Genomic DNA, 26,001 nt, shown 5'->3' with positions numbered 1-26,001 from the left:
CACTTTTCACTTTCATGCACTGGAGAAGGAAATGGCAACCCACTGCAGTGTTCTTGCCTGGAGAATCCCAGGGACGGGGGAACCTGGTGGGCTGCTGTCTATGGGGTCGCACAGAGTCAGACACGACTGAAGTGACTTAGCAGCAGCCGCAGTACTATGTTCAACATTGTCTTTATAAGCCATTTCCATTTACACACAGAAAAATACCTGACATATCTGTAGGTGGTAGGGGTAAAGGTAATGTAAGGTTTTATTTTCTAATTTTCTAAATTTATCCATTCAACAAATCTGTGTGAAGTTCCCCGTGGGCCAGGCACAGCTCATCTTCTCCATTGGCTATTGCCCAAGTTCCGTGACATGCCTGCCTTCTTGGAACTCATAGCCTCATGGGGGAATGAATTAATAAAAAACTCATATGATATATTGTCAGGTAGTAGTAAGTATTATAAAAAATAAAGAGGAGTGAAGGGCTAGAGGAGCAGTAGAGGAGAAGGGAAACTGGCTCTGGGTGGTTGGTGGGGATAAGTGAAAAATAAATGAAATGAATTGACTCAGCATCCATATGGGAAATTAAGATTACCGTGCTAATCATGTGTTTCTCTATTTTGTTAAGAATTCAGTGTATCAGGCATATCATACAATTTACGCAACTACTATTTTTCCATTTTTGTTCCCGTCATGAACAGATCTTTGTGCATATCCTTGCTAACAGTAAGCTCCTCTGTCTTCAGATACATTTTTGTGGAGGTTCATTTGGGGTCACTGTCTATGTCCCATTTGGGTCTTGACCCTCTCTTACCTTGTGAGGAGCCAGGAGGTTGGCGGTAGAGACCGGGCGTGAGGCGCCTCCACTTTCTAGACTGTTGAGGGTAAGTGTGTTTGCCTGCTTACCTGCAGGCCCTGCCAGGATGCAGGGAGCAGCTGATGCAGTTGCACATTTTGGAAGGCAGGCAAATTGTAGGTTACTCTGACTACTGTGACCCAGGTCTCAAGGTGATGATGAGCCATTCTGATTGCTTAGTCAGTGTTTGTGTAAACAGATAGGAGAGCAACTCATCAATGCTTTCAAGGCCCAAAGTCGCCCTGATACTTTTTAGCAAGCACAAAGCATGCCATGATGACGATGATAATCAAAAGGACGATAGTTATTGTGGCTGACCTCCTGTCAGGCATCATTGTGTTAGGCGAGTTGCCTGTAGTAACATTCATTGAATCGTTACAACTCTTGTGTGGTTCAATATCGTTGCCATTTTACGAGTAAACAAAGTCTTGGAAAATGTTAACAACTTAACAAGCTTGAGCTAGCACTCAGGTCTGGAGTTTCTGTTTTGTTGTAAGGCCTCTGTCCTTAACCACTGGTTTTCCCATCATTTTCTCCCTCTCTCACTTTCTTCCTTTTCAGGGAACAAGTCCTAGTTGGGACTGGTATTGACTGGGTTAGGTGGTCCGGAAGGGAGGGAAGGTTCAGACCTTCTCTTCTATCTAAACATACTGCTCCCTGAAGCAGTCAGCAGGGCCCCTGGTGGGGGAGAACACTGAACTGGTTGGAAGTGTGTTGTCTCCTTTTTCCTGGTGCTTTGGATTTGATGCAGCAGTTTGTGGTGAACCGGCCCAACAGTTAGCCACCAGTGGTGAGGAAGGCGAAGCCAGGGCCCCACTGAGCTTTCCTGGAAATGGGAGCTTGTTATGACATCAAGTGTTTTAAAGGAATTTTCTTTAAAAGAAATAGTGCTTGTGGAAATATCTCCCAAATTTGGGGAATGCATTTGAAGATGATTGTACTGAACTATCTCAGTAGTTGACATCTTGGCTGTCTTCTGTACTCGAATGAAAAGACTGGGAACATGTGCCTTAGGTTTTGTATACATAGAAAGTACATACGTATATATGTGTGTGTTAATATATGTATGTGTATATAAGTGTGTGTCTGTATACACATACACACACACACACACACACACACACGTCTCTAAATCTGCAGTTGTTTTCCCAAAGGAAAAACATTGTCCTCTATCCAGTTAAAAAAGGGCACTTCCAAAGCGTTCAACTATTGCTGTAAAAATACCTCGGTTTTTCCTGATATGCTGAGTTTATCAAATGTTTCACCATTTAAAGGTACTTGGTTTCTTTAGAATGGGGAATTCAATACCTACTAAATTGGATCAATATAAAAATTTATGAACAATGCAGACCTTGTCAGGGAAGTCCTTTACTCGTGATCATATAATTCTCTGTGGGAGCTTCTGCCGCAGGGATCACATCAGTATTAGCACATACTGAAATATTCATGTCCTCTGATTAGCAGGATTTAATTGTTACATCTCAGTCTCCTTCACAACGTGTCATTAGAATGCAGCCCACCTTGAAGTTTAAGTGGGTGCTGTCACTTTATTGCCGTGTCTTTATTTTGTCTGTACTTCTTTCCAAATTTGTATTACATGTAATTTTGGTTTCCCTTGAAAATAACACCACAAAAAAGTAAGAATTTATTAGTGGAAAATGCTGTGACTTATTTTTACTAGCAACTGCTGTATAATAAATTTTAAAGTATATACATACATATATATGTAAATTTTTCTGTTTAGATTTTTTAAGATCTTTCAGTTAAAGTAACTTTTCCTCCCACATACTATTTAGTTAGCATAATTAAGAGCTTTTTTCTCCTAAACTACAATATTTCCCTCTTTAATTTTCCCTCATAGTATGGAAATGGCTGGAGATTAACTTTTGTCTGATTTTTTGCTGGGTCTGATATCAGCTGAATGGTCTTTTGTTTCTCAAAATGTTGGACATTTTAAAGAAACTTTTCATACCTTTCCATCATTCTAATTTTGCAGATCTGCTTTCTCCTCTCTGATAAAAAGACCTTTCTGAGACTCTATCTTCTCAGCAGTTTCATGCAAGGATCTGAAAGGATCTCAGGAGTGCTAGGATATTCTGTTGCAGAGCACGAGGTGTGGTGATTGTGAACAGAGTCTGGGGTTAGACAGACCTGGTTTTCATTCTAGCTCTGCCACTTACTCGTTTGACAAGTTACTGAACTTCTAAACCTCAATTCCTAACTCTTTAAATTGGGGTTAACAACAGTATTTATTCCAAAGGCTATATGAAGAATAACTGAGAAAGTGCATGTCACATGGTTTAAATATAGCAATAGCAATAGAACACATCCACATAATAGCTAATGTTATTTCCAATAAAAATTGTGATTTTTTTTTATTGAGCACTCACATAGTAATGAAGTATAGTTGATACATAATGTTATATAAGGTATACAGTGTAGTGATCCACAGTTTTTAAAGGTTATTCTCCATTTATAGTTATTATAAAATATTGGCTTTATTCCCTGTATTATACAATATATCCTTATAGATTGTTATACCTAATAGTTTGTACCTCTTAATCCTCTACTGCTATATTGCCCTTACCCCTTTTACTCTCCCCAGTGGTAATCACAGATGTTCTCCATATTTGTGAGTCTATGAGTCAGCTTCTTTTTGTTCTGTTCACTAGTTTGTTTTATTTTTTAGATTCTGTATATGTCGTATATATTTGTCTTTCTCTGTCTGACTTACTTGATTTAGCATAATCCCCTCCAAGTCCATCCACATTGTCGGCAAGTGGCAAAACTTTGTTCTTTTTCATGACTAAGTAGTATTCCATTGTGTATATGTGTGTGTGTATAAGAAATAGATAAAGAAGATATATATACATATCCATTCTGTTGATGGACAGTTAGATTGCTTCCATATCTTGGCAATTGTAAATAATACTACTATAAACATTGAATTACATATATCTTTTTGAACTAGTTTTTTTTTTTTTTTCAGCTGTATGCCCAGGAATGGAAGTGCTATGTCCTTTGGTAGTTCTATTCATATTATTTTCCACAATGGCTGCACTAATTTACATTACCACCCACGGTGTACGAGGATTCCCTTTTCTCCATGTCCTTGCCAACATTAGTGTTCTTTTTGATGACAGCCTTTCTGAAAGGTGTGAGATGATATCTCACTGGGGTTTGGATTTGCCTTTCCCTGATGCTTAGCGATGTTGGATATCTTTTCATGTGTCTGTTGGCCATCTGCGTTGTTCTTTGGAAAAATGTCTGTTCAATTCTTCTGCCCATTTTTTAATTGGGTTGTTTGTTTTTTTGATGTTGAGTTGTATGAGCCATTTATATATGTTGAATATTAACCCTTTATTGGGCATATAATTTGCAAATCTTTTCTCCTGTTCCATAAATTGTCTTTTTGTTTCGTCAATGGTTTCCTTTACTGTGAAAAAGGTTTTAAGTTTAATTCGGTCCCACTTGTTTATTTTTGCTTTTCTTTCCTTTGTTTTAGGAGAGGGATAAAACAAATATATTGCTAAAATGTATGTCAAAGAGTGTTCTGCTTATGTTTTACTCTAGGAGTTTTAGTGGTTTCCAGTCATACATTTAGGTCTTTAATCCATTTTGAGTTTGTTGTTGTATATAGTGTTAAAGAAATTTCTAGTTTCATTCGTTTACATGTAACTGCTCAGTTTTCCTAGCACTGCTTGTTGAAGGGACTGTCTTTTCTCCATTGTATATTCTTGCCTCCTTGTCATAGACTAATTGATCATAAGTGTGTGCACTTATTTCTGGGCTCTCTCTTCTGCTCCATGGGTCTGTGTGTCTCTTTTTGTGCCCTTACTACACTGTTTTGATGACTGTAGCACTGTAGTGTAGCCTGACGTTAAGGAGCATGATTCCTTTAGTTTTCTTCATCTTTCTCAAGATGGTTTTGGCTATTCAGGGTCCTCTGTGTTTCCATACAAATTTTAAAAATGTTTTCTCTAGTTGGTATGCAAGGATTTTTAAATATCTGCAGATCAATCAATGTGATGCATCACAATAACAAATTGAAGAAGAAACCATATGATGGTTTCAATAGATGCAGGAAAAGTCTTGGACAAAATTCAATATCATTATGATAAAAAGTCTCCAGAAAGTGGGATTAGAGGGAGTGTAATTCAGCATAATGAAGGCCATATATGACAAACCCACAGCTAACATCCTACTCAATGGTGACAAACTGAAAGCATTTTCTGTAAGATCAGGTACAAGTCAAGAATACCCACCCTTGACTTTTATTCAACATAGTTTTGGACATCCTAACAATAGCAATCAGAGAAGAAGAAAAAAGAAAAGAAATCCAAACTGGAAGGGAAGAAGTAAAACCGTCACTGTAGATAACATGATACTATACATTCTGGAGAAGGAAATGGCAATCCACTCCAGTACTCTTGCCTGGAAAATCCCATGGACAGAGGAGCCTGGTAGGCTACAGTCCGTGGGGTCGCAAAGAGTCGGACACGACTGCTAAAGATGCCACCGGAAAACCACTTCAGCTCGTCAATGAATTCAGTGAAGTTGCAGGATACAAAATTAATATACAAAAATCTGTTTTTCTATGTACTAACAACAAACTCTAAGAAAGAGAAATTAAAGAAATAATGCCATTTACCATCACATCAAAAAAATAAAATAAAATACCTGGGAATAAACGTACCTAAGTAGGTAAAAGACCTGTATTCGAAAAACTATAAGACACTGATGAAAGAAAATTGAAGACTAAGCAGATGGAGAAATACATTGTGTTCATGGATTGGAAGAATTAATACTGGTAAAATGAGTATACTACCCAAGGCAATCTGCAAATTCAATGTGACTTATTTTTAGAGGAGCATATTTTTGCAGATGGAGTGGGATTGAGGGTTATCTTCAAAGTTGAGAGGATCAGTCTTGGATACCTCCTCTCTTTGACAGCCTTCTCCCACAGCTGTTGATTTGAAGCAAGGGAAGAATGGCCTTAGGAGGATCCCAGGAATGATGATGTGTCTGTATTCACAGTTAGTACTTGGTTCCTGCTTTGTGATTTGGCATCGTCACCTACATCAGGTACTCTTGAAGGTGATCAGTTTTTCTATCAGATGGTATTTTAGCGCTACCATGTTGAAGGGGACAGAATGCTGTTTTCGACAACTGAATTTCAGTGTAGATTTATAAAGTAACTCAGGGATCACTGGCCAATGAAATCAGGTAAAATGAAAAACAAAAAGCTGGTGCTCTCTGAGTTAGTCTAGGACAGCAAAAAAGTGATGAGCACGCAGCAGGGCAATCTTGTAGATGGTGTTTAATGAGTTTTAAGCTTCAAGGCTATGAGCATTCTTTCTTGAAATATTACACAGCAGGTGCCCCTAGCTGGAATTCTGGCAGTAAATAGGAATCCTCCAGTCCTGGAAGCCACTGAACAGGCCTGATTGTGTCCATCTGTCAGGGAATGCTCCCCTTTTGCGAGGGATTTTGTTCTTTCTGTATCTGAAGTAGAACGTGCGGGGTGTGGGGAGTCTCACAGAGGAGGCTGAATGAAGCTGCTCTCTCATGTACAGATGTCTCCTGCTGTCTTCAAGGACAGGGCTGGGATGTTGATGTAGACGTTTACCCAAGAGCTCCTGGATTGCCATATGAGAGAGCAGGAAGCCTCCGGAGAGGGAATGAGGAAATCTCAATTTGGTGAAACTTGCTTCTCTGCCTCTGTTTAATGTCTTTACAATGAAGGAATTGAACTAGACATTTTTGAATTCCCTTGCCAGCCATAAGGTTGTGTGTGATTCTGAGCACTCTTTCAACTTCTGGGGAAAAGATTATTAGTGATTGGTTCTGTATATAATGAAGCTTCCTTGGGCAGTTGCTTCAGCAAATCCATTCTGGGACCATTGGGCAAATAAAGTATGCAAAGCCCCAAGCACAGAACTCAGGACAGGGCCCTCTGATACAGACCAAAGGATGAAAAAGCACCTGAAGTTAGAGACCCCAAATTCACACTGTGTTGAGCCGACTGCAGCCCCAAGCTTCATCACTGTTGCTAGAGGGCTTGCCCTGCCACCTCTGCCTGCCCTGATTCTCCGCATGACCCCACCTTGCCAATGTGCACACCTGCCCTCCCACGCACACACGCACACACATGTGTATCCTGCAAACCAGGAGAGCAGTGGCATGTTGAGTTGGAAGTGCCAGCAAGGCACACAGCAGAGACAGAGCATGGAGTGTCTCTGTTATTGTCTCTTCTACTTTTCTCAGTTTCTTGCCCTTGGGCTGATTTCCTATGTCTGCTGTGTGCCTTGATTCCTCATTTGTCAGAAGGAGGTAATAATACCTAAATGCAGCGAGGGTTAAATGAGATACTACATGAATTGTGCTTAGCCCAAGTGCCTGGTACCCAATAAACATTCAGCAAATGATAACTATTAATGTTATGACTTACTACTATCACATTGCCTGGGATTCTTAAAATATTCCCAGAGCTTGGCATTGGAGTTGTGACAGTGCCTTTTTTTTTTTTTTTGAAGGACCCTGCAGCTGATTAAATTAGGTAAAATGCAGAGATCACTTAGTGACTTAGTGTAGAACCTGTCAAAAATATGTGTTCAAGGATACTCTTTCTGCCCCCTTCTGATGCCAATGTCAGAAGCTTTCTCTATCTCCTTTATACTTTAATAAAACTTTATTACATGAAAGCTCTGAGCGATCAAATCTCGTCTCTGGCCCTGGATTGAATTCTTCTCCTCCAGAGGCCAAGAATCCTGGCATCTTTGCATGGTTCAGCAACAACCTTTCATCTTGGGGGCTTATCCAGGATTCTTGAGGACAAGGTAAGGATGCTTGGAGCTCTAGTTCTTTGTTCTCCTAGCGAACACGTTTTCTGCTGTGCTTTACTAACTCTACGGTGTGCTTGTGTGAATGAATGACATGCCCTACGTGAAGCAAGTGAGGAACCCTGCTCTGCGGTTCCATGGTGACCTCATACGGCTTATGGCAGAAACCTGTCGGGGGTTTAACCGACCTGCCAATGCCAAAAGGCACCCGATGTCTCCTTTGGCCTGAGCAGAAATGGGCAAAGCGTGTGGACCGAACTCTCCTTTCTCGGTCAAACTTTTCAGTCTCTTGACCATTTCATAACTTCTTGGAAATTAGAGACTTGTGATCTATGCTGTTACTGTGTCCTGGGACTTAGGTCCCAAACTTGGATTGGTAGTCAGGAAGCACCTAGCCTTGCTAGGAATCGAAAGTTCGGAAGTTAGATGGAGCTTTAGCTACAAAAGCATCTCTGAGGTTAAAGGTTACTCAGACTGGAACTACAATGGGTTTTTTGTTTTTTTGTTTTTTTCCTTTGTAACGCTGGCTCTTAGTGGACCAGAGGAGGCTCTTATACTGGTGTGGTGACATTTAGAAGAAACATCTCAGTTTTATATTTGAATCGGTCTTACTGTGGTCAGGAATATACTCAGGGTCATGCACAGGCACTCAGGTGACAAATGTTTTCCCCGGCAGCTTAGCCTGGGAGGCATTCCGGAAGGTTACTCTGATTGCACCCCAGGTGGCATCAAAGGCTAGCAAGGTTTTAATGTTGAGGAGCTGGATGTCAGTCAGGGATGCCGTCAGGTCTACCCCTGGTGCATCTCCACCCCGTCTCATTGGTAGAACTGGGAGGAACAAGTAGGTCACCTGCATCAGTAAGGGACAGACTGAGTCTGACCAGGGAAGGGAAGCTTTGGTGTAAAGTCTGTCTACACCCCCATCTAGAGCAGGGAGGGATGCCTCCAATAGAAAGATGGTGCTTGTTGCTTTTTTTCTCTCTTACAGATGGGAGTTAACAATTCCAGCCTCACTCCTTTGAACTGTATCCTGAAAAACTGGGATAGATTTGATCCCCAGGGTTTAAAGAAGACACACCTGGTCTTCCTATGTGATACTGCATGGCCACAGTATCCATTGGAGGATGGTGAACGGTGGCCAGTTGGAGGGTCTCTTAAGTATAATACTGTTTTACAATTAGACCGGTTCTGTAGAAAACAAGGGAAATGGGTAGAAGTAGCATATGTGTTGCCCTTTTTCTCTCTGCAAAATATGCCAGACTTATGTCCTAAGGGTATAGATTTGGGTGTGACCCCTTCAGCTCCCTCCTGTCCTCTTATTTTGCTAGATGAGATGGAGGACAGGAGACAAAGCAGGTTTCTCCAATCTATCCCTGGGATCATATGCGCAGAGCAGCCAGAGAGACTGAGGAACAGCCACACAAGCTGTTGCCTCTTCATGAAGCACCCACCGGGAGAAATAATCAGTCTATGAGAGTTAATAAGCCTTTTTCTTATCAAGAAATACAAAGAATCAAGGAGGATCTGGGAGACTATTTAGAGGACCCAGAAAAATATATTAGCGCTTTTAAAGGTGTTACTGTGCTTTATGACCTTACTTGGAAGGATGTGATGTATATCTTGGGACAAACGCTGACTCCCAACTCAAAAACTCGGGTTTTGGAAAAAGTGGTTGCTTATGGAGATGAACGGTTTGGTAATGAATCAGTAGGGAAGAGGGAGGATGAGATAACCACCCTCCCCACTGGAAATCAGGCGGTCCCAACTATAGAACCAGACTGGGACTACAACACAGCTAAAGCAAGATGTGATCAGAGTCATTTTGTCAAATGTATTCTTTTTTTTTTCCCCCATCCTGAACCCCACTCCCACCTCCCTCCCCATACCATCCCTCTGGGTCATCCCAATGCACCAGCCGCAAGTATCCTGTCTCATGCATCAAACCTGGACTGGCGATTCGTTTCACATATGATAATATACATGTTTCAATGCCATTCTCCCAAATCATCCTACCCTCACCCTGTCCCACAGAGTCCAAAAGACTGTTCTATACATCTGTGTCTCTTTTGCTGTCTCGCACACAAGGTTATCGTTACCATCTTCCTAAATTCCATATATATGCATTAGTATACTGTATTGGTGTTTTTCTTTCTGGCTTACTTCACTCTGTATAATAGGCTTCAGTTTCATCCACCTCATTAGAACTGGTTCAAATGTATTATTTTTAATGGCTGAGTAATACTCCATTGTGTATATGACCACAGCCTTCTTGTCCATTCGTCTGTTGATGGACATCTAGGTTGCTTCCATGTCAGATGTATTCTTGAAGGACTCAGGCAGGCACGAGCTAAGCCTTTAAACTATGTCAAATTGGCAAACATAGAAAAGGAGGAGAAGGAAGCTCCTGGTAAATTCCTAGATAGACTGAGAGAAGCCCTTTGCAGATTCACTGAGATTGATCCTGAAAGCGAAGAGGGAAAAGTGATCTTAAAGGATAGATTTCTCACTCAGTCGGCTCCAGATATCTGCCGTAAACTATTAAAATGGCATATGGACCAAATCAGTCTTTAGATTCTCTGTTACAACTGGCTCAGACAGTCTATTATGGTAGGGAATATGAGGAAAAGAAAGAAAGGCAGAAAAAGACAAAGGAACAGGCAGAAACCCTCGCAATGCCATGAGAACCACTCTTAAAGAGCCTGAGAAAAATGCCCACAGGGACCCAGGTGAAAGGGATGGCTTGCTATTACTGTGGAAAGGAGGGCCATCTCAAGTGGAATTGCCCTCAGGCATCTAAGCCATCCCCAGCTCCATGTCCTGTCTGCAAAGGACCACGCTGGAAGAGAGACTGCCCCCAGAGGTGTAGATTTCAGGGGTTGGACTCTCACGACAATCAGGACTGGAGGTGCCTGGGGGTCCCCACACAAGCTCCTGTCCTAATTTCACCTGAGGAACCCCAGGTATCAATAACTGTAGGGGGCCAATCTGTTGATTTCCTTTTAGATACTGGGGCAACTCACTCCATGCTTACTGAAGCCCCTGGCCCACTTTCTTCCCGATCCACTTCCATAATGGGACTGCCTGGACGAGCCAAAAGATGGGCCTGATAATCTGTGTGAGCCTACTTCTGCTGACCCCCAAAACCCTGAGTCTGCCGTTTGATCCTCAAGACAATGCCCTCCTGTCCTGGGCTCACTCCTACACTGAATTCCACAATCAGTCTAACTGCTGGGTCTGTGGAGTGCTCCCCTTTCGTCAGTGGAAGGCTTCCCTTGGTGGACATCTCCACTTCAAGGAAAAGACATTCTCCAAGTCTGCAAATACCTTCAACAACAACCGCATGTGATGCCTCTTCTTAAATGGATGACATCTAACAACCTTAAGATGGACTGATGTAACTATGGGCATAATGTGACTTTTCATTTTGATTTTAACTTGGTTTAGTGACTATTTTGCCTTATATCTGTAACTGTATAATGGGGTTTTCTAACCATCTAACTGTGGTGTTGGAGAAGACTCCTGAGAGTCCCTTGGACTGCAAGGACATCCAACCAATCCATTCTGAAGGAGATCAGCCCTGGGATTTCTTTGGAAGGAATGATGCTAAAGCTGAAACTCCAGTACTTTGGCCACCTCATGTGAAGAGTTGACTCATTGGAAAAGACTCTGATTCTGGGAGGGACTGGGGGCAGGAGGAGAAGGGGACGACAGAGGATGAGATGGTTGGATGGCATCACTGACTCGAAGGAAGTGAATCTGAGTGAACTCCGGGAGTTGGTGATGGACAGGGAGGCCTGGCGTGCTGTGATTCATGGGGTCGCAAAGAGTCAGACACGACTGAGCAATTGAATTGAACTGAACTGAACTGAACCATCTAAAAGCTTTTAAGTTACCAATGGTTGTCCAAGCTCCTATGAGTGCCACAGCCTCCTCCAACTATTACTTGGCGCCCCTGGATCAGAGACCCTCAATATGAGGGTTAGGAGATTATGTTGCCTCAACAATTTAGGGACTACACCCCTAAGCAGCAGGAAGTAGTTATGGAATGAAAACGATGCCCCTTTCCCTTGGCAACATAATTCTCCTAAAAGAAAAGGGGGGAATGAGTTAGTCATTTCCTAGGCAGGTTGATAAATTTAGGGGTCCCCAAGAAGAGAGGAAATGGCAACCCACTCCAGTATTCTTGCCTGGAGAATTCCATGGATAGAGGAGCCTGACGGTTCTTCTACAGTCCATGGAGTCACGTAGAGTTGGATATAACCTAGCAATTGAACAACAACAATAGAAAATGTAGGTTTACTTTTGTATGAAATTGCCAAACTATTTGTCATGGTATCTGTATCATTTTGTATTCACACCAGAACTGTATGAGGGAACTAGTTCATTGCATCCTTCCCAGCATTTGGTAATACACTTTTAAAAATGTTAGCTCTTATATTAGGTTTGTAGTGATAGGCCAGTGTAATTTTAATTTGCATTTTTCTAATCGCTGATTATGTTGAAAGTCTTTTAAAGTGTTATTTGCCATTTGTGTGTCCTCTTTGGTGAAATGTTTCTTTCCATCTTTAGTCCATTTTCTAACTGGATTGGTCTTTCTTTTTCTTAACCTCTGAATTTTGAAACTTCTTTACACATTCTAGATACAATTCCACTGTTAGATACTTGTTTGGCAGATATTTTATCCATACTGTAACTTTGCTTTTCATCTTCTTAACAGTGTCTTTCACAGATAAAAGTTTATAATTTTGATGAAATCTGTTTATTGATTTTGTTTTGTTGTGTGGGTTGTGCTTGTGTTGTCACCTGTAAGATTTCTTTGTTTAGCTCTAGGATCTGAAGATTTCCTCTGATGTTTTCTGTTAGAAGTTTTATTGTTTTACATTTTACATTTGATCCATTTTGAGTCTTAATTTTTGCTTAAGGTTTGAAAGGATTTTTTTTTTTAATTCCTTTTTAAGGAATCACTTTCATCTTTAAACTCTGACAGACATATTGGGGAGCCACCTTATCAAAAAAAAAAATTAGCCTTTAGTTAGGTCTCACTGAAATATATAAATGATGACAATTTTTATGTATACTCTAGATTCTTAAAAGCAGTGGGAACTAATTAACCTGTCAGTTTTCTTATTTCTAAGATCTTGTTTTAACTTTTGCTTATTATCATATGGCAGCCCCTCAAACTTTAGGAAGCAGGAGAAAAATAATTCATGAAAGATAATAATAATTTATCCTCAAGTAGTTACTTGAGAGGAGACGGCAATGGCACCCCACTCCAATACTCTTGCCTGGAAAATCCCAGGGACGCGGAGCCTGGTGGGCTGCCGTCTATGGGGTCGCACAGAGTTGGACACGACTGAAGCGACTTAGCAGCAGCAAGGAGAGAGGAGTCGAATTCTCAAGGAAGAAGAAAGGATAAACCTTTTTTTCCCTCTACATTCCTTAGGATTATATAACAATAATATATCCTGCCTGAGGACAGTGTCTGGATTAAACCTTCTGGCTAATTCTGTTATCTTAAAATGTAAATTATAGGAGTAGGTCTGGTCTTTACAGGCTTCCCTGGTGGCTCAGAGGTTAAAGCGTCTGCCTGGAATGCAGGAGACCCGGGATTCAATCCCTGGGTTGGGAAGATCCCCTGGAGAAGGAAATGGCAACCCACTCCTGTACTCTTGCCTGGAGAATCCCATGGAGTGAGGAGCCTGGTAGGCTACAGTCCATGGGGTCGCAAAGAGTCAGACACGACTGAGCGACTTCACTTCACTTTCTGGTCTTTACGAGGATTATATAACAGTAATGTATCCTGCCTGAGGACAGTCTCTGGATTAAACCTTCTGGCTAATTCTGTTATATTAAAATGTAAATTATAGGAGTAGGTCTGGTGTTCAGTTCAGTTCAGTTGTGTCTGACTCTTTGTGACCCCATGAATTGCAGCACGCCAGGCCTCCCTGTCCATCACCAACTCCCAGAGTTCACTCAGACTCATGTCCATCGAGTCAGTGATGCCATCCAGCCATCTCATCCTCAGGTCTGGTAAGGTCTTTATAACCGCCAGACATTCTTTGGATTCATTGGAGAGTATATAACTCCATTGCTAACACTAGCAAAAGGTACTCTTTCTGCCCCTTTCTGATGCCTATGTCAGAAGCTTCCTCTGTCTCCTTTATACTTTAATAAAACTTTATTACACAGAAGCAAAAAAAAATGTGTTCAGCATATAGTGGGTTAACTATTGATAGCTTTAAATAAATTTTTTTAAGTCTGTTTCTTTCAAAAAGGAATGTGTGTTCAATAAAGGTCAGTTGCCCTTACTTCTTCCCCTTTAAGGAAGAGAAGAGTTCACTAAGTCAAAGAGATTGGCACTACCCACTGTCTTCATTCGCACATGAACAAAAATTGTAAATGCCTTGTAGCTGGAGGGCATCTGGCCCAGTTAGAAGGCCAGGGTGGATGCTCCCATCATCACTGGTGGGAAGGAAATCGATTCCCCGGCAGTGAATGGCTTACAGGAGCGTGTCACGTCGGCAGACCAAGTACGGGAGAGAGAACAAGCACAGTTTGCTCTGAGTGAGCTGACTGCCCACGCAGTGGGGGCAGGCCAGCCCAGCCATCTCACCGTCAGTGCTCTGAGGTCTTTGGATGGAAACTGGGGAATGAGCTCATTCCTCTGTTTCGGGTGAAACTGTGGAAGCCTTTGGTCCCTTTGACGGCAGTGTCGTAAAAGAGCAGACCCAAGTCCCAGAAAGGTGGATAAAATGTTGACCTGGAGTTTGACAGCCTCAATCCCCATGCTGGGACCCTTTCACCCACTGTGGTCCTTGGGGAAAATACTTGTTCCTAGCACACAGGGAATCATAGCCTCCTTGGAGGCCAGAGGTGGGATGTGATGGAGACCCGGTGGGGTGATGCTTAGGAGGGTGCCAAGTGATCAGGAAAGAGCCAGCATGTGTTCTGTTGTTTTTACTGCCAGTAGTAGCAAGATGAAGAAGCACTGTATAACCATAAATACACAGCGAGGCTCCTGGGGGCTCATTAGAGTCAATGTGTTGCTGACTTAAAAGGGCGTTTTAGGAAGTGGGAAGCCCTTTGTTTCTTGGCTAATGGCTAACAGGAAGCACATCTATCCACAGAGCCCAGGAGTTACTAGGAGAGGCTGTCACCAAGGCGCTGAGCGCTCCCCACTCAGCCCCCGGCAGCTGGACACCTTATCTGTCAGAGGCTACGCAAGCTTGTCTTTACCACCAGCTGAACTGTGAAGTATTAGTCAAGTAATGTTTCATCCAAAAATAACAACCATTTTGACAGTTGTCTTGAAGCCAGATTTCCAGGTGGTTTACTTTCCTTTGGATACACACTGTAAAATGAATGTGAAGCTGGGCTCAAAACAGCTTAGGGAATCAGAATCTTTTCTCTCCAGAAATATGAAGTATGTGTGGATCTATATCCTTCACGTGCTAGACCCAAAATTGTATAAGGAAGTATCATGATCCCATTGCAGTACTACTGAGAGGCCTTGGGTTAAAATTTCAGAGAATTAGGAGGCTTGAGAGTCAGCTCTTTAAGCCTTAGGATTTCAGCAGAATCCACAAACCAGCTGCTGCCTCTCGTTCCTGTGCTGTTAACCACTGGGAAGTGTGCCTCCAAGACAGGACTGTGTTACTTCCTCATCTGAATGTACCTCTCACTACCTAGAGTGAAGCTTAGTCTGAGAAGATTGTTAACTTGAAACGTGGTGACTTAGAGGGTGGAGGGAAAGAGGAAGTGTGTGTTCGTCGAGTGCTTACTTGATTCCAGACACTGCTGGTCACTTGTCTTCACATGCTATGCTGGTCATTTTATGGATGGCATCTTCTTTGCCGGTTTGACAGCCCCATCACAAACTGATGAAATCAGCTATTCAAAGACAATTCAACAAGTAACAAATGAGATGTGAACCCCAGTTTATCTGGTTCTTTGTAAATTAATCCACTTCATTTGCAAGGATATCTCCACATAATAGTGGTCTATACAGCAGAGGTTCTGTTCTTGCTATTGTGTTATGAAGTCTGGAGTTAGGCAATTCAGAGCTGGTAGGGTCCACACAGTTGTTTAGGCACCTTCCACTGCCTAGACTACGGACCTCCTCTTTCTGAAACAAGATGGCTGCGGGAGCTCCATCCATCATGTTAATATACCAAGCAGCAAAGCTGGAAGAAGAGAAAAACATGACCTCCCCCAAAAAGATTTTCCGAGAACTCCTGTATACCTCGGCTTCTGTCTCCTTAGCTAGCACTTTGTCCCATGGCTACACCTAGTTCCAACTGCAAAGGAGCCTAAGAACTGGGATATTTTAACTGGTCAGGAGTGTGACCAATCAAAAAGCAGGATCTTGTTCCTGAACATTAAGAGAAAGGTGTGTTGGGGAAGAGACTAGCACAGACTCCAAATATCATATATTTTCTTGCTCTCTGACGCTGGGAACAGAACTTGGCCCATACTCAGTCATGGGGGTGAGAGAGGGGTCGGTCAGCCTGATCCTTAGCAACTCTTCTTGCAACTTGTAGGCAAATTTTTTTCCCCACTGCACCTCCCAGCCTTTGTAGTTAGCTTCTGCTAAACACATGTCAGTGACAGCAAGCAGTGTGTGTCTGTTCTACCTCATTTAAGTTTTGCCTTCTTTCAGAATTGCTGGTGGACAGGGAGAGAAAATTGCTGGTTGCCATTTCCTTCAGTTTTGTATTGGGGCATAGCCAATTAACAGTAGTGTGATAGTTTCAGAGAAGGAAATGGCAACCCACTCCAGTGTTCCTGCCTGGAGAATCCTGTGGACAGAGGAACCTGGTGGGCGGCCGTCTATGGGGTCGCACAGAGTCGGACATGACTGAAGCGACTTAGCAGCAGCAGTGATAGTTTCAGGCAAAGGGACTCAGCCATACATAGACAACTGTCTATTCCTCTGCAAACTCCCTTCCCATTCAGGCTGCCACGTAACACTGAGAAGAAATATTTTAAGTAAACTATTAATTCAAATTAAACTGAACATTACTGCCACGTACAGCACTGTGAAGTGAGGAAAGGGTACCCATGGCCTCAGTTCTCATGCTAAGCTCTCCATGAGACTTGAGGTCAGCAAGTCGGTCTCTGGGTTTCAGATCCTCACCTGCAGATGTGGGAGACGTCTTGTGTCAAGGACCTGCCCCACCCAGATGTCTGCGGCCGTGACATATGACACTGTCTGCAAAACAGGTGGGATCACAGATCTAGCATCTAGTCCAGATGGTTCTTAGTGTGGAGTTCATCACGTTAATGAGGGGAACGCTGCGTAAACACCAAGTTTATACTCCTCTCTAGAAGAAAGGCCTATCCCATTCATGAGCTTCTTAAGGAATCTTCAAGTTAAGAACCACTGATCTAGCCTCACTTCACAGATAGGCATTTTCCAACCAAGGAGGTGAAGAGACTGTCCACACAAGCACATCTGATGGATCCTCTGGCCATTTGGAGAGCTGGTGTTATTGTCTCTAAGTCCGTGACTCTCCTCCTCAGCCATGTCCCACTGAACCTCCTCTTCCCCTGTACTGTGGTGCAGGTAACATCTCTGTTGATCTCCCCATCTGGGCCCAGTTCATAAGGTATCTGTGGACTATATAGTCTTCTCTGTCAGCTTTTCCCCTCTGAATCTCCCCCACAATTCCTGTGTGCAGCTCTTTGGCCCAGAAGTAAGAGGGGAGATAGACAAGAGAGGAGGTCTGCCTAGGCTCACATAGTTGGGATTCTTGTTTCCACTCCCTTATTTCTTAAAGAACACATGAGCTCTTCATGTATTTCATCCTTCTTGTCAAAGGTGAGGAGGTGAGTCTTCTCTCAAGACAGGACGTAATTGCGTAACACAACACAGTGTCTGTCGCAGAAGGAACATTCTCAGATTGACAGTTCAAAGGCAGAAGGGGGAACCCAGCTATGTAAGGGAGTGAATTTGTGTCCCTCTCCCCACACCGGGAGCCAAGCTGCCTCCCCAAAATTGTACAATGGGAACACTGTGGTATCTGTGCTGAGATTTCATCACACAAACCTTGTATCTGAAACCTAAAGTGACCTTTTCTGAGCAGCCTTAGCCCTGCATGAAAAGACAAATAACCACCAGATGGCCTGACATTTCCTTTTTTGAATTTCAAGGATTCTTGATTTCAACCCTGTTACTGATCTGTTGGTTTGCAGCCCCCATGCAATTAAGTAAAGTTGCACTCACTGTTGTGGTTGGTCGTCTCACAAACAACTGCTATGAAACCCTAGCTCTGCCCTACATCTTCTTCTCAGCTATGCACTCTCCCCCAAGCCTCCCAGGCCACCACATAGTGTAGAGAGACAGGCTGCAGAAAAAAGCCTCTTTCTAAACCTGAAGTTAAGATCTTTGAAGTGGAGTTGTATACCGCTGCAGTATCCATCTTGTAAGGTCACATTTATCTACTCACTCTGTACTCTAGAGCCTCCGGGCAGAAGCTACAAAATTCCCATAAAGAGGGAGTGTTTGCTCTGATTGTCCTCACTTACTCAAGTGTCCCATGGATTGAGCTCCACCCAGGATCGACAGTGAAGACAAAGAAGTGACTCAGGGCAGGGAAGATGGGAAGGTGTTGCTCGGGAGCATGGTTGAACAGATGTTAGAAACGAGCCCAGCCGTCCGCCTGCATAGCACAGCGGGTACGTGTGTGGTGAGCGTGTGTGCTTCCCAAGCTCAATGAACAGAACCTGAAAGCTGAGCAGGTTGAGATCCTGGAAGTGCATGGTGCGCTCGCTCATCTGCTGAGGAACGTTCTTTCTCACTCTGCTTATTCTGAGAGGGCTGGCTGGGGAAAAAAGGTACAGCAAGGAATTCTCAGCTTCTCTCGCCGTAACATGATTTATCAGAGCTCTGGTTGTGCTCTGAGAGGCCAACCATCATCTAGTCTTCTAGACTGTCTGGGGTCAATGAGGAAGGAGGAGCTGGCCAGAAAGTTAATGGGTCAACCTGAGGTGGAGAGCACCGGAAACAGTGAGCTCTCGCATTTTTTTCTTACTACTCAGCCCCTTGGGCTGTCTGGATACATGGCAATATCAGTGATTGAAGTTGAAAAAATTGAATTGCTCCGTTCAACTTGCATATTTTCCCAAAGGTAAAAGTTAATTTGATCCTGCTTTTGCCTTGCTGCTTGAGTATCAAGCAGTCCACACCAGTGCTTAATCTCGTCCTTGCTGAGTAATTCAGGGAAAGCCCATAGGACAGGCAGCTTTGCTCCCTGTTTAATTAGACCACCCCAAATTAGGTCCTACCGCCCACACTTAATAGGGTCCTCTCTGGTACATTCAGGGTGACCAGATAACCCAGCTTGGCGGGAAGACTCCTGATTTCTGTCCATTGTCCCCTGAGATTAATATCACCCAAGGTGTCTGGCTGCAGATGACACCTTTTCTTTGTGATCACACTAATCACAGGGAATGAAGGGATGGAAGTGAGTTTCTGCCGAAGTGTCTAACCTTGCGCTCCTTTCCTCCTGTCACTGCAGCTCCACTTGGCAGCCCTGGCGTCACTCAAGGGAGATATAGTGGAGCTTAATAAACGTCTGCAGCAAACGGAGCGGGAACGGGACCTTCTGGAAAAGAAGTTGGCCAAGGCACAGGTGAGGGATCTGGAAAGGGTCACTTTGTTTTTTGTGTGTTTTTTTTTTTTAATTGTTTAAGAAAAAACAGATATGGAAATCCCCACAATACAAATATTGCTTAATGATTGAACATCCTCATAACCACCGTCCAGATAAAGAATTAAAACCTGCTGGTCATCCCAGGAGTCCATCCTTCTGCCTCATCCCCACCCGCTTCCCCTGCTCCCAGGGTGACCACTACCATGGCGTTTACAGTTGCGTTTCCTGCTGCTTTACAGTCTGCCGCAGGAGTTTGTACGTCCCTAGACGGTCCAGTTTCGTCTGGCCCATTTGAAAACTACGTGTTTATTTTGAATCTCTCAGTCCACAGGTTTTCCCTCCATTCTTTATTGGCTTTACACTTAGTCTGTTAAAAGTGTCTGACCTATGGAGTTTCTCACAGTCCAGATGTTGCTGATTGCTCACCCGTGGTGCAGTTCGCTGTGTTCCTCTCTCTCTATTTCCTGCAAAATGGCCCTGCATCCCAGAGATTCAGTCAGATTCATGGTCAGTCCCTTTGGCGAGACTGTAAAAGGCATTTGTTTTTCCACTGGGACGCACGTCGTAGTAGGTTGGCCAAAAAGTCCATTCAAGTTTTTCCACCTTAGGGAAAACCCCAAACAAACTTTCTGGCCAACCCAATATCTGGTTGTTTTGCCTTTAGAGATGTTAGCAGCTATATTGACACTCAGTGCCAAAGTTCACCAGTGCATCAGGACTTCGCAAAATCATAGTATTTTATTTCTGCCATTTCTTTATCAGTTATTAATTGGAATATTTTTATAGAGCTATTTCCCATCATCTATGATTTATTCAAACAGTGGTGTAGTTCATAAAGGAGAAGTAGAATCAGTCCTTCATTCTTTTTATTTAATATTTTTCAAGATAATGAATTGATAACCTACGATCTTCTGAAAGTACCCAATTATTTTTTAAAAAATATGAACTTAGGGGTTTAAGCATATTTGGGTCAGTCCTTTGTAATTATTTTCCTTGTAGAAACTGAAAGTTTACTCCTTGGCCAGTAAGAACCTCTTCACGTGGCTCCTGAATCTTTTGACACTAGCCTAGTAATGATTCCAGGATTATCTAGTAGATTCCCCCCCTCAAACCTGGAATTAAGCATTCTGCAAATAGACCTGGCTTTTCTGTGTGGAAAAATGTATTTCAAGACTGCAGTCTGGGCGCTAAGGGTGCTTACTGCTTCCAGGCTGGTCATTGTTTTTAGGCTTCTTTTATAGACATAGCCAGGGAATTATTTATTTATTTATTTATTTGTTTATCTATATATGTAAGTATTTATAAATTTTAAGATAAAATTAAATTATTTATCATATTAATTATATTAATCATATAATATATATTAATCATATATAACATATATTAATCATATTAATCATATCATTATTATTTATCATATTAATCTCTCCAATTTAATTTCAAACTGCAGGGTTCTTCTACGTGGATTCCATACTTTATTTGTATCTCCTTTCTTTCACACTCAAAATGTTAGTTCGAGAGACTTCCCTGGTGGTCCAGTGGTTAAGACTCTGTGCTCCCACTGTAGGGGGCATGGTGGTTGGGGATCTAAGATCCCATGTGCAGTATGGTGCAGCCAAAAAATACATAAACAAGAAATAATCTTAGTTTTTAAGTTTACAGAGGATGATTGGATAAGAATATTCCATAATTACTGGTTTACTTTATTCTGTATTATATACAGTCGTCTCAAAACAATAATCATATTACCATAACAAATATAGTTACTGAAAAGCTTTTTGCTTTATGCTTCCATCATTCCCACAATTTTTTGCAATTGTACTATATCCACACCTTCTGACCATATGCTGGTTACGTCTTTCACGTTTTCTCCTCTTAGTCCTCATTTAGTCTTCTACAAGTAAATTATATATTTAATGTTTATGATGGTCTTAATGTCAACATCCTTCTGTTTGTTTAATGCCTGAAACTTACTTTCTAGTAGAGTTCCTCAGGGAGGACTCACAGGAATAATCTTCACCAGCTTCTTGCTTTTTAATAATGATTTATCTCTGCCCTTTATTATTGAAAGGCATTCCTCTTGGATATAAAACCTTTGACTCATCGTTTCTTTACCTGAGTATGTTTCTTTGCTCTATTTTGACACAGAGCGTGGCTCTCAAAGTTTCCCAGTAATTCCCCTCTGTTTTCCCTCAGAAGACACTTACTGTAGACATTCATAGCATTTCTTTCTCTTTCTTTCTCTCTTTTTCTTTTCATTTCCCTTCTTCCCTCCCTCCCTTCCTTCTTCCCTCCCTTCTGGTAATTTTACTAGAGTAACTCTTATTTTTAGTCATTCTGGTTTGGTATTCTCACATTTTCTGTGTTTTCTTCAGCTTATATTTTGTAGTCTTTTCTTAATTTCAGAGACTTTTTAAAAAATTATAATATTGAATATTTTGTTCCCTTACCTTTTTTTTTTCTTCAAGGATGTTTACTGTTTATATCTTAGATCTTCTTTGCCTGTCTTCAATATCTGGCGCTGTCTCAGATTCTCTTCATCTCTATCTCCATCTTCTGTTTTCCTTAGGCCTTGTATGTTGTATTTATTCTCTCCTGTCTGCCTTCTGGCTTAGTGTTTTTTTCTGCATTTTTATTTTATTTCTTGTGTGTACTTTATTACTTTCTTTCTGAGTTTTTCTAATTTTGAATTACGTTCTTCTGTGTTTCATGTCGTTTCATCTTTTTGAAGTCTTTTGGCTAATTTTGAGATAGTAGTCTATTGTTTGAGACTTTTTGTGACAAGAGAGGTTCTCTATTTTGTGGCATGCTTTCATGGTTTATAGAGAAGTTATTTTGCTCTTTTTTTTTTCCTTCTTCTTTCTAATAACTTGATGTAGAATTTGCTCTCAGTACTGTTCTGTTTTTCATTTTTACATGAAAAATAACTTTTTATTAACTTTTAAGAGGCAGAGTTGAAAATGGCCGTTTTAAGTTTGTAGGGCTTAGTCTTCTGTTGTTTCCTCATCTTCACAGGTCATTCTGCTTTCTGGTACTGCCTAGCTCTATCCCCTCTCCTGCTTCTTTCTTGTTCTGTTCTTTCCTTTTTCTCTATCATGCCATCCTGTTCAATTTTGATCCTACTCCCAGCAGTTTCTCCTCCTGGTAGGGAGTCCTGGGGCCAGTCTGGAAAGTTCATAGGGAATAGTGCTTTCGGCCCTTCCGATCTTACTGTGGGCCTCTTGCTCACTCCCTCTTGGCTCAGGCAAACCCCTCCCATTTGGCCCCCATCACTTTCTGGTGTATCTGTTGTTGTTGAGCTGCTAAGTCATGTCTAACTCTTTACAACGGACTGTAGCACACCATGCGTCCCTGTTCTCCATTATCTCCTGGAATTTGCTCAAATTCATGTCCATTGAGTCGGTGATGCCATCCAAGTATCTCATTCTGTCACCTCCTTCTCCTTTTGCCTTCAATCTTTCCCAGCATCAGGGTCTTTTCCGATGCGTTGGCTCTTCACATCAGATGGCCAAAGTATTGGAGCTTCAGCTTCAGCATCAGTCTTTACTGAGTATTCGAGGTTGATTTACTTTCAGTTCAGTTCAGTTCAGTCGCTCAGTCATGTCTGACTCTTTGCAACCCCATGAATCATAGCATGCCAGGCTCCCTGTCCATCACCAACTCCCGGAGTTCATTCAAACTCACGTCCATCGAGTCAGTGATGCCATCCAGCCATCTCATCCTCTGGCGTCCCCTTCTCCTCCTGCCCCCAATCCCTCCCAGAATCAGAGTCTTTTCCAATGAGTCAACTCTTCGCATGAGGTGGCCAAGAGATTGACTAATTTGATCCCCTTGAAGTCCAAGGGACTCTCAAGAGTCTTCTCCAGCACCACAATTCAAATGCATCAGTTCTTTGGTGCTCAGCTTTGTTTATGATCCAACTCTCACATCCCTATATGGCTACTGGAAAAGCTATAGCTCTGACTATATGGACGTTTGTCAGCAAAGTGATGTCTCTGCTTTTTAATATGCTGTCTAGGTTTGTCATAGCTTTTCTTCTAAGGAACAAGTGTCTTTAAACTTCTTGGCTGCAGTCACTGCCCACAGTGATTTTGGAGCCCAAGAAAGTTTTGTCACTGCTTCCACTTTTTCCCCATCTGTTTGCCATAAAGTGATGGGACCATATTCCATGATCTTAGTTTTTCTAATGCTGAGTTTCAAGCCACCTTTCTCACTGTCCTCTTTCACCTTCGTGCTGCTGCTAAGTCACTGCAGTTGTGTCCAACGCTGTGCGACCCCATAGATGGCAGCCCACCAGGCTCCCCCATCCCCAGGATTCTCCAGGCAAGAACACTGGAGTGAGTTGCCATTTCCTTCTCCAATGCATGAAAGTGAAAAGTGAAAGTGAAGTCACTCGGTTATATCTGACTCCTAGCAACCCCATGGACTTGCAGCCTACCAGGCTCCTCCATCCATAGGATTTTCCAGGCAAGAGTAATGGAGTGGGGTGCCATTGCCTTCTCCTTTCACCCTCGTACTTACTGGTTATTTGGGGGGTTTCCAGTTCTCAAGTCCAGCAGTGTTGTTTCTTCTCTCTGCTTCTGCCCACACAGACACCATTCAGGTCTTGTGGATGCTATTGGTTTGTCCCTACCTGCTTCTGTTTCATTGTTCAGAGGATACCATATCTCCAAGCATTTATCTTTGATGTATAAGTTCTTTATTTTTGTGTGGGCATTCAGAGAGATTAAAAATCAGGTGGTCATCAGTCTAGAATGACCTATGGCAAGTTTTGAAAACTCATGTCTCATAATCTTAGACTGTTCAGGTAATGAGGAAAGACCCTTTGTACTTGAGATAGTCTGCTTCCACATTTGACAGGCAACCCAGAGAGGTTAACTTGCTCACCCAAGGTCAGAGGAGCAGCCCAGCCCAGAGCCGAGACAAGGCCAGCAGTGTTCTTTTCTCAGAGAAGATGGCACAGGGACAGAAATTTTCAATTTTTACTTTGGCAAAAACTTTACTTTAAATATTTTCCTTCTGATTATAAAAGTAAGAAATATGTGATAGAAAAAAAAGAGAAAGACAGTATTATAATTTTAATAGTGAATTCTGATGAATTAAAACTTTTTAAAATCCTTTTTCTGTTATCGTTTCTTAAGGTTTCTTCTTTTGAGCAAGTGGTGTTTTGTTTGTTTGTTTGTTTGTTTGTTGCATTAAAGAAAAAAGTAGGATGATGTAACACCAACCATTATTAATGGTCTTTATTGGTGAGAACTTCTTTTTGGAAAAAAAAGAAATGGTGAATGCTTTTAACTGAAAGCTGGACTGTACCCCAGTCTTGAATTTTAAAAGATGACCAGGAAGGTTTTTATTAAAATTTAAGTCTCAACGACAGAGCAGCTTGTGCAGAGGATGATAAGAGAAGCATGGGACATTTTTTGTCTGCTGTGTCAGAGATTGCTTCCTATGTAATAGTTTTGATGGCTGGTTTTATCCCTGATAGTCACATCAAAGCACCATTAGTTGACTCTCACTTGCATTCTTGCAGTAAATATATTGAAAAGTTACTCCTTATTCTCTTCACTGGAAATGTCTTCCCAGTTCAGATATTAGGACCCAGGAAAGAACATGGGGAGAAAAAGATCAAATTTGCCAGGCTCATACCTTTTTTAAAGATGAGATTTATGCAAGAAAAATTAAGAACAAGGAAATGTTTGTGCTGTGCTTTCTGTGTTACACACCTTGGCAGGTGACTCACGTTTCAGGCTTTTTACCAGATGGTAGAAGAGTAAGTCTGTGTATAAATGTCTATTCTGTGGCTTTCAAAACTTTTACCAGCTCTAAATATTATAGAGCTATGATTAAAATGTAAAATATAAATGGTGCTTGTGTTCACCAGACATAATCAAAGCATCATCTGTTGACTAATTACTAATGGTGATACTAGAACTAGTTGAAGAAAAGAAGGCTCATTGTACATGGTCATAATTTGGTAAAGTTTTAAGAATATCGATGGAAAGGGAAGAGCTGATAAAAGGAGCTCAATACCAATATGATAGAGAAGGCAAAGTGTGTCTGTATTAGTTTTTTATTGCTGTCTAACAAATTGCCCTAAATTTACTGGCTTAAAATAACACACATTTATTCTATCCTGTGCATCAGGATCCCAGGCATGGCTTAAGTGGCTCTTGTGCAAGTTTTGCACTCAAGGTATTGTCAGAACTGAATGCTCTGAACTCTCTGAATGCTCAACTAGGGCAGAGTTCACCTCCGAGCTCACTCATGTCATTGGCAGAATTTCTTTGTGGGTATAGGATTCATGGCAGCTTGCTCCCTCAATGCCAGCAATGGAGAGAAGAAGCCTAGACTAAATCTTCTGGCAGGAGAGTCTTATACAAAGTAATGCAGTCATGGGAGAGACATCCCATCATTTTTGCCTCATTGTTTCAGTTGAAGGCAGGCACACATCCCACCCAGACTCAGTGAGACGGTATCACACAAAGGAAATGAAGGGATCATATGAGCACCTTAGTCTCTCCATCACAGCCTCCTGAGAAATCTGATTAACAATGCTGCTCACTATTAATTAGCCTATACCAATGGTGATCATCACCCTACTTTAGCTCTGCTCCATGCCAGGTGGTATAGCAGGCATTCCAAATGCTTTATCTCATTAAGTTCT

At 42.0% G+C, this 26,001-nt stretch overlaps 1 protein-coding gene across 1 annotated transcript in view; it reads left to right on the top strand.

Annotated features, from left to right (window-relative positions):
• The window catches only part of LOC120861032 (colorectal mutant cancer protein), a 308,064-nt gene that overhangs the window by 162,655 nt on the left and 119,408 nt on the right, over window positions 1-26,001 (top strand). Inside the window, exon 2 of the mRNA XM_040236721.1 lies at window positions 19,203-19,316. Within this exon, the coding sequence (XP_040092655.1) occupies window positions 19,203-19,316 (114 nt within the window). The remainder of the gene's footprint in view (window positions 1-19,202; window positions 19,317-26,001) is intronic.

Source organism: Oryx dammah, unplaced genomic scaffold (genome assembly GCF_014754425.2).
Source record: "Oryx dammah isolate SB20612 unplaced genomic scaffold, SCBI_Odam_1.1 HiC_scaffold_11211, whole genome shotgun sequence".
Lineage (NCBI taxonomy): Eukaryota > Metazoa > Chordata > Mammalia > Artiodactyla > Bovidae > Oryx > Oryx dammah.
Note: the sequence above shows the minus strand (reverse complement) of the source record. Positions and strands in the feature narration are given on the sequence as shown.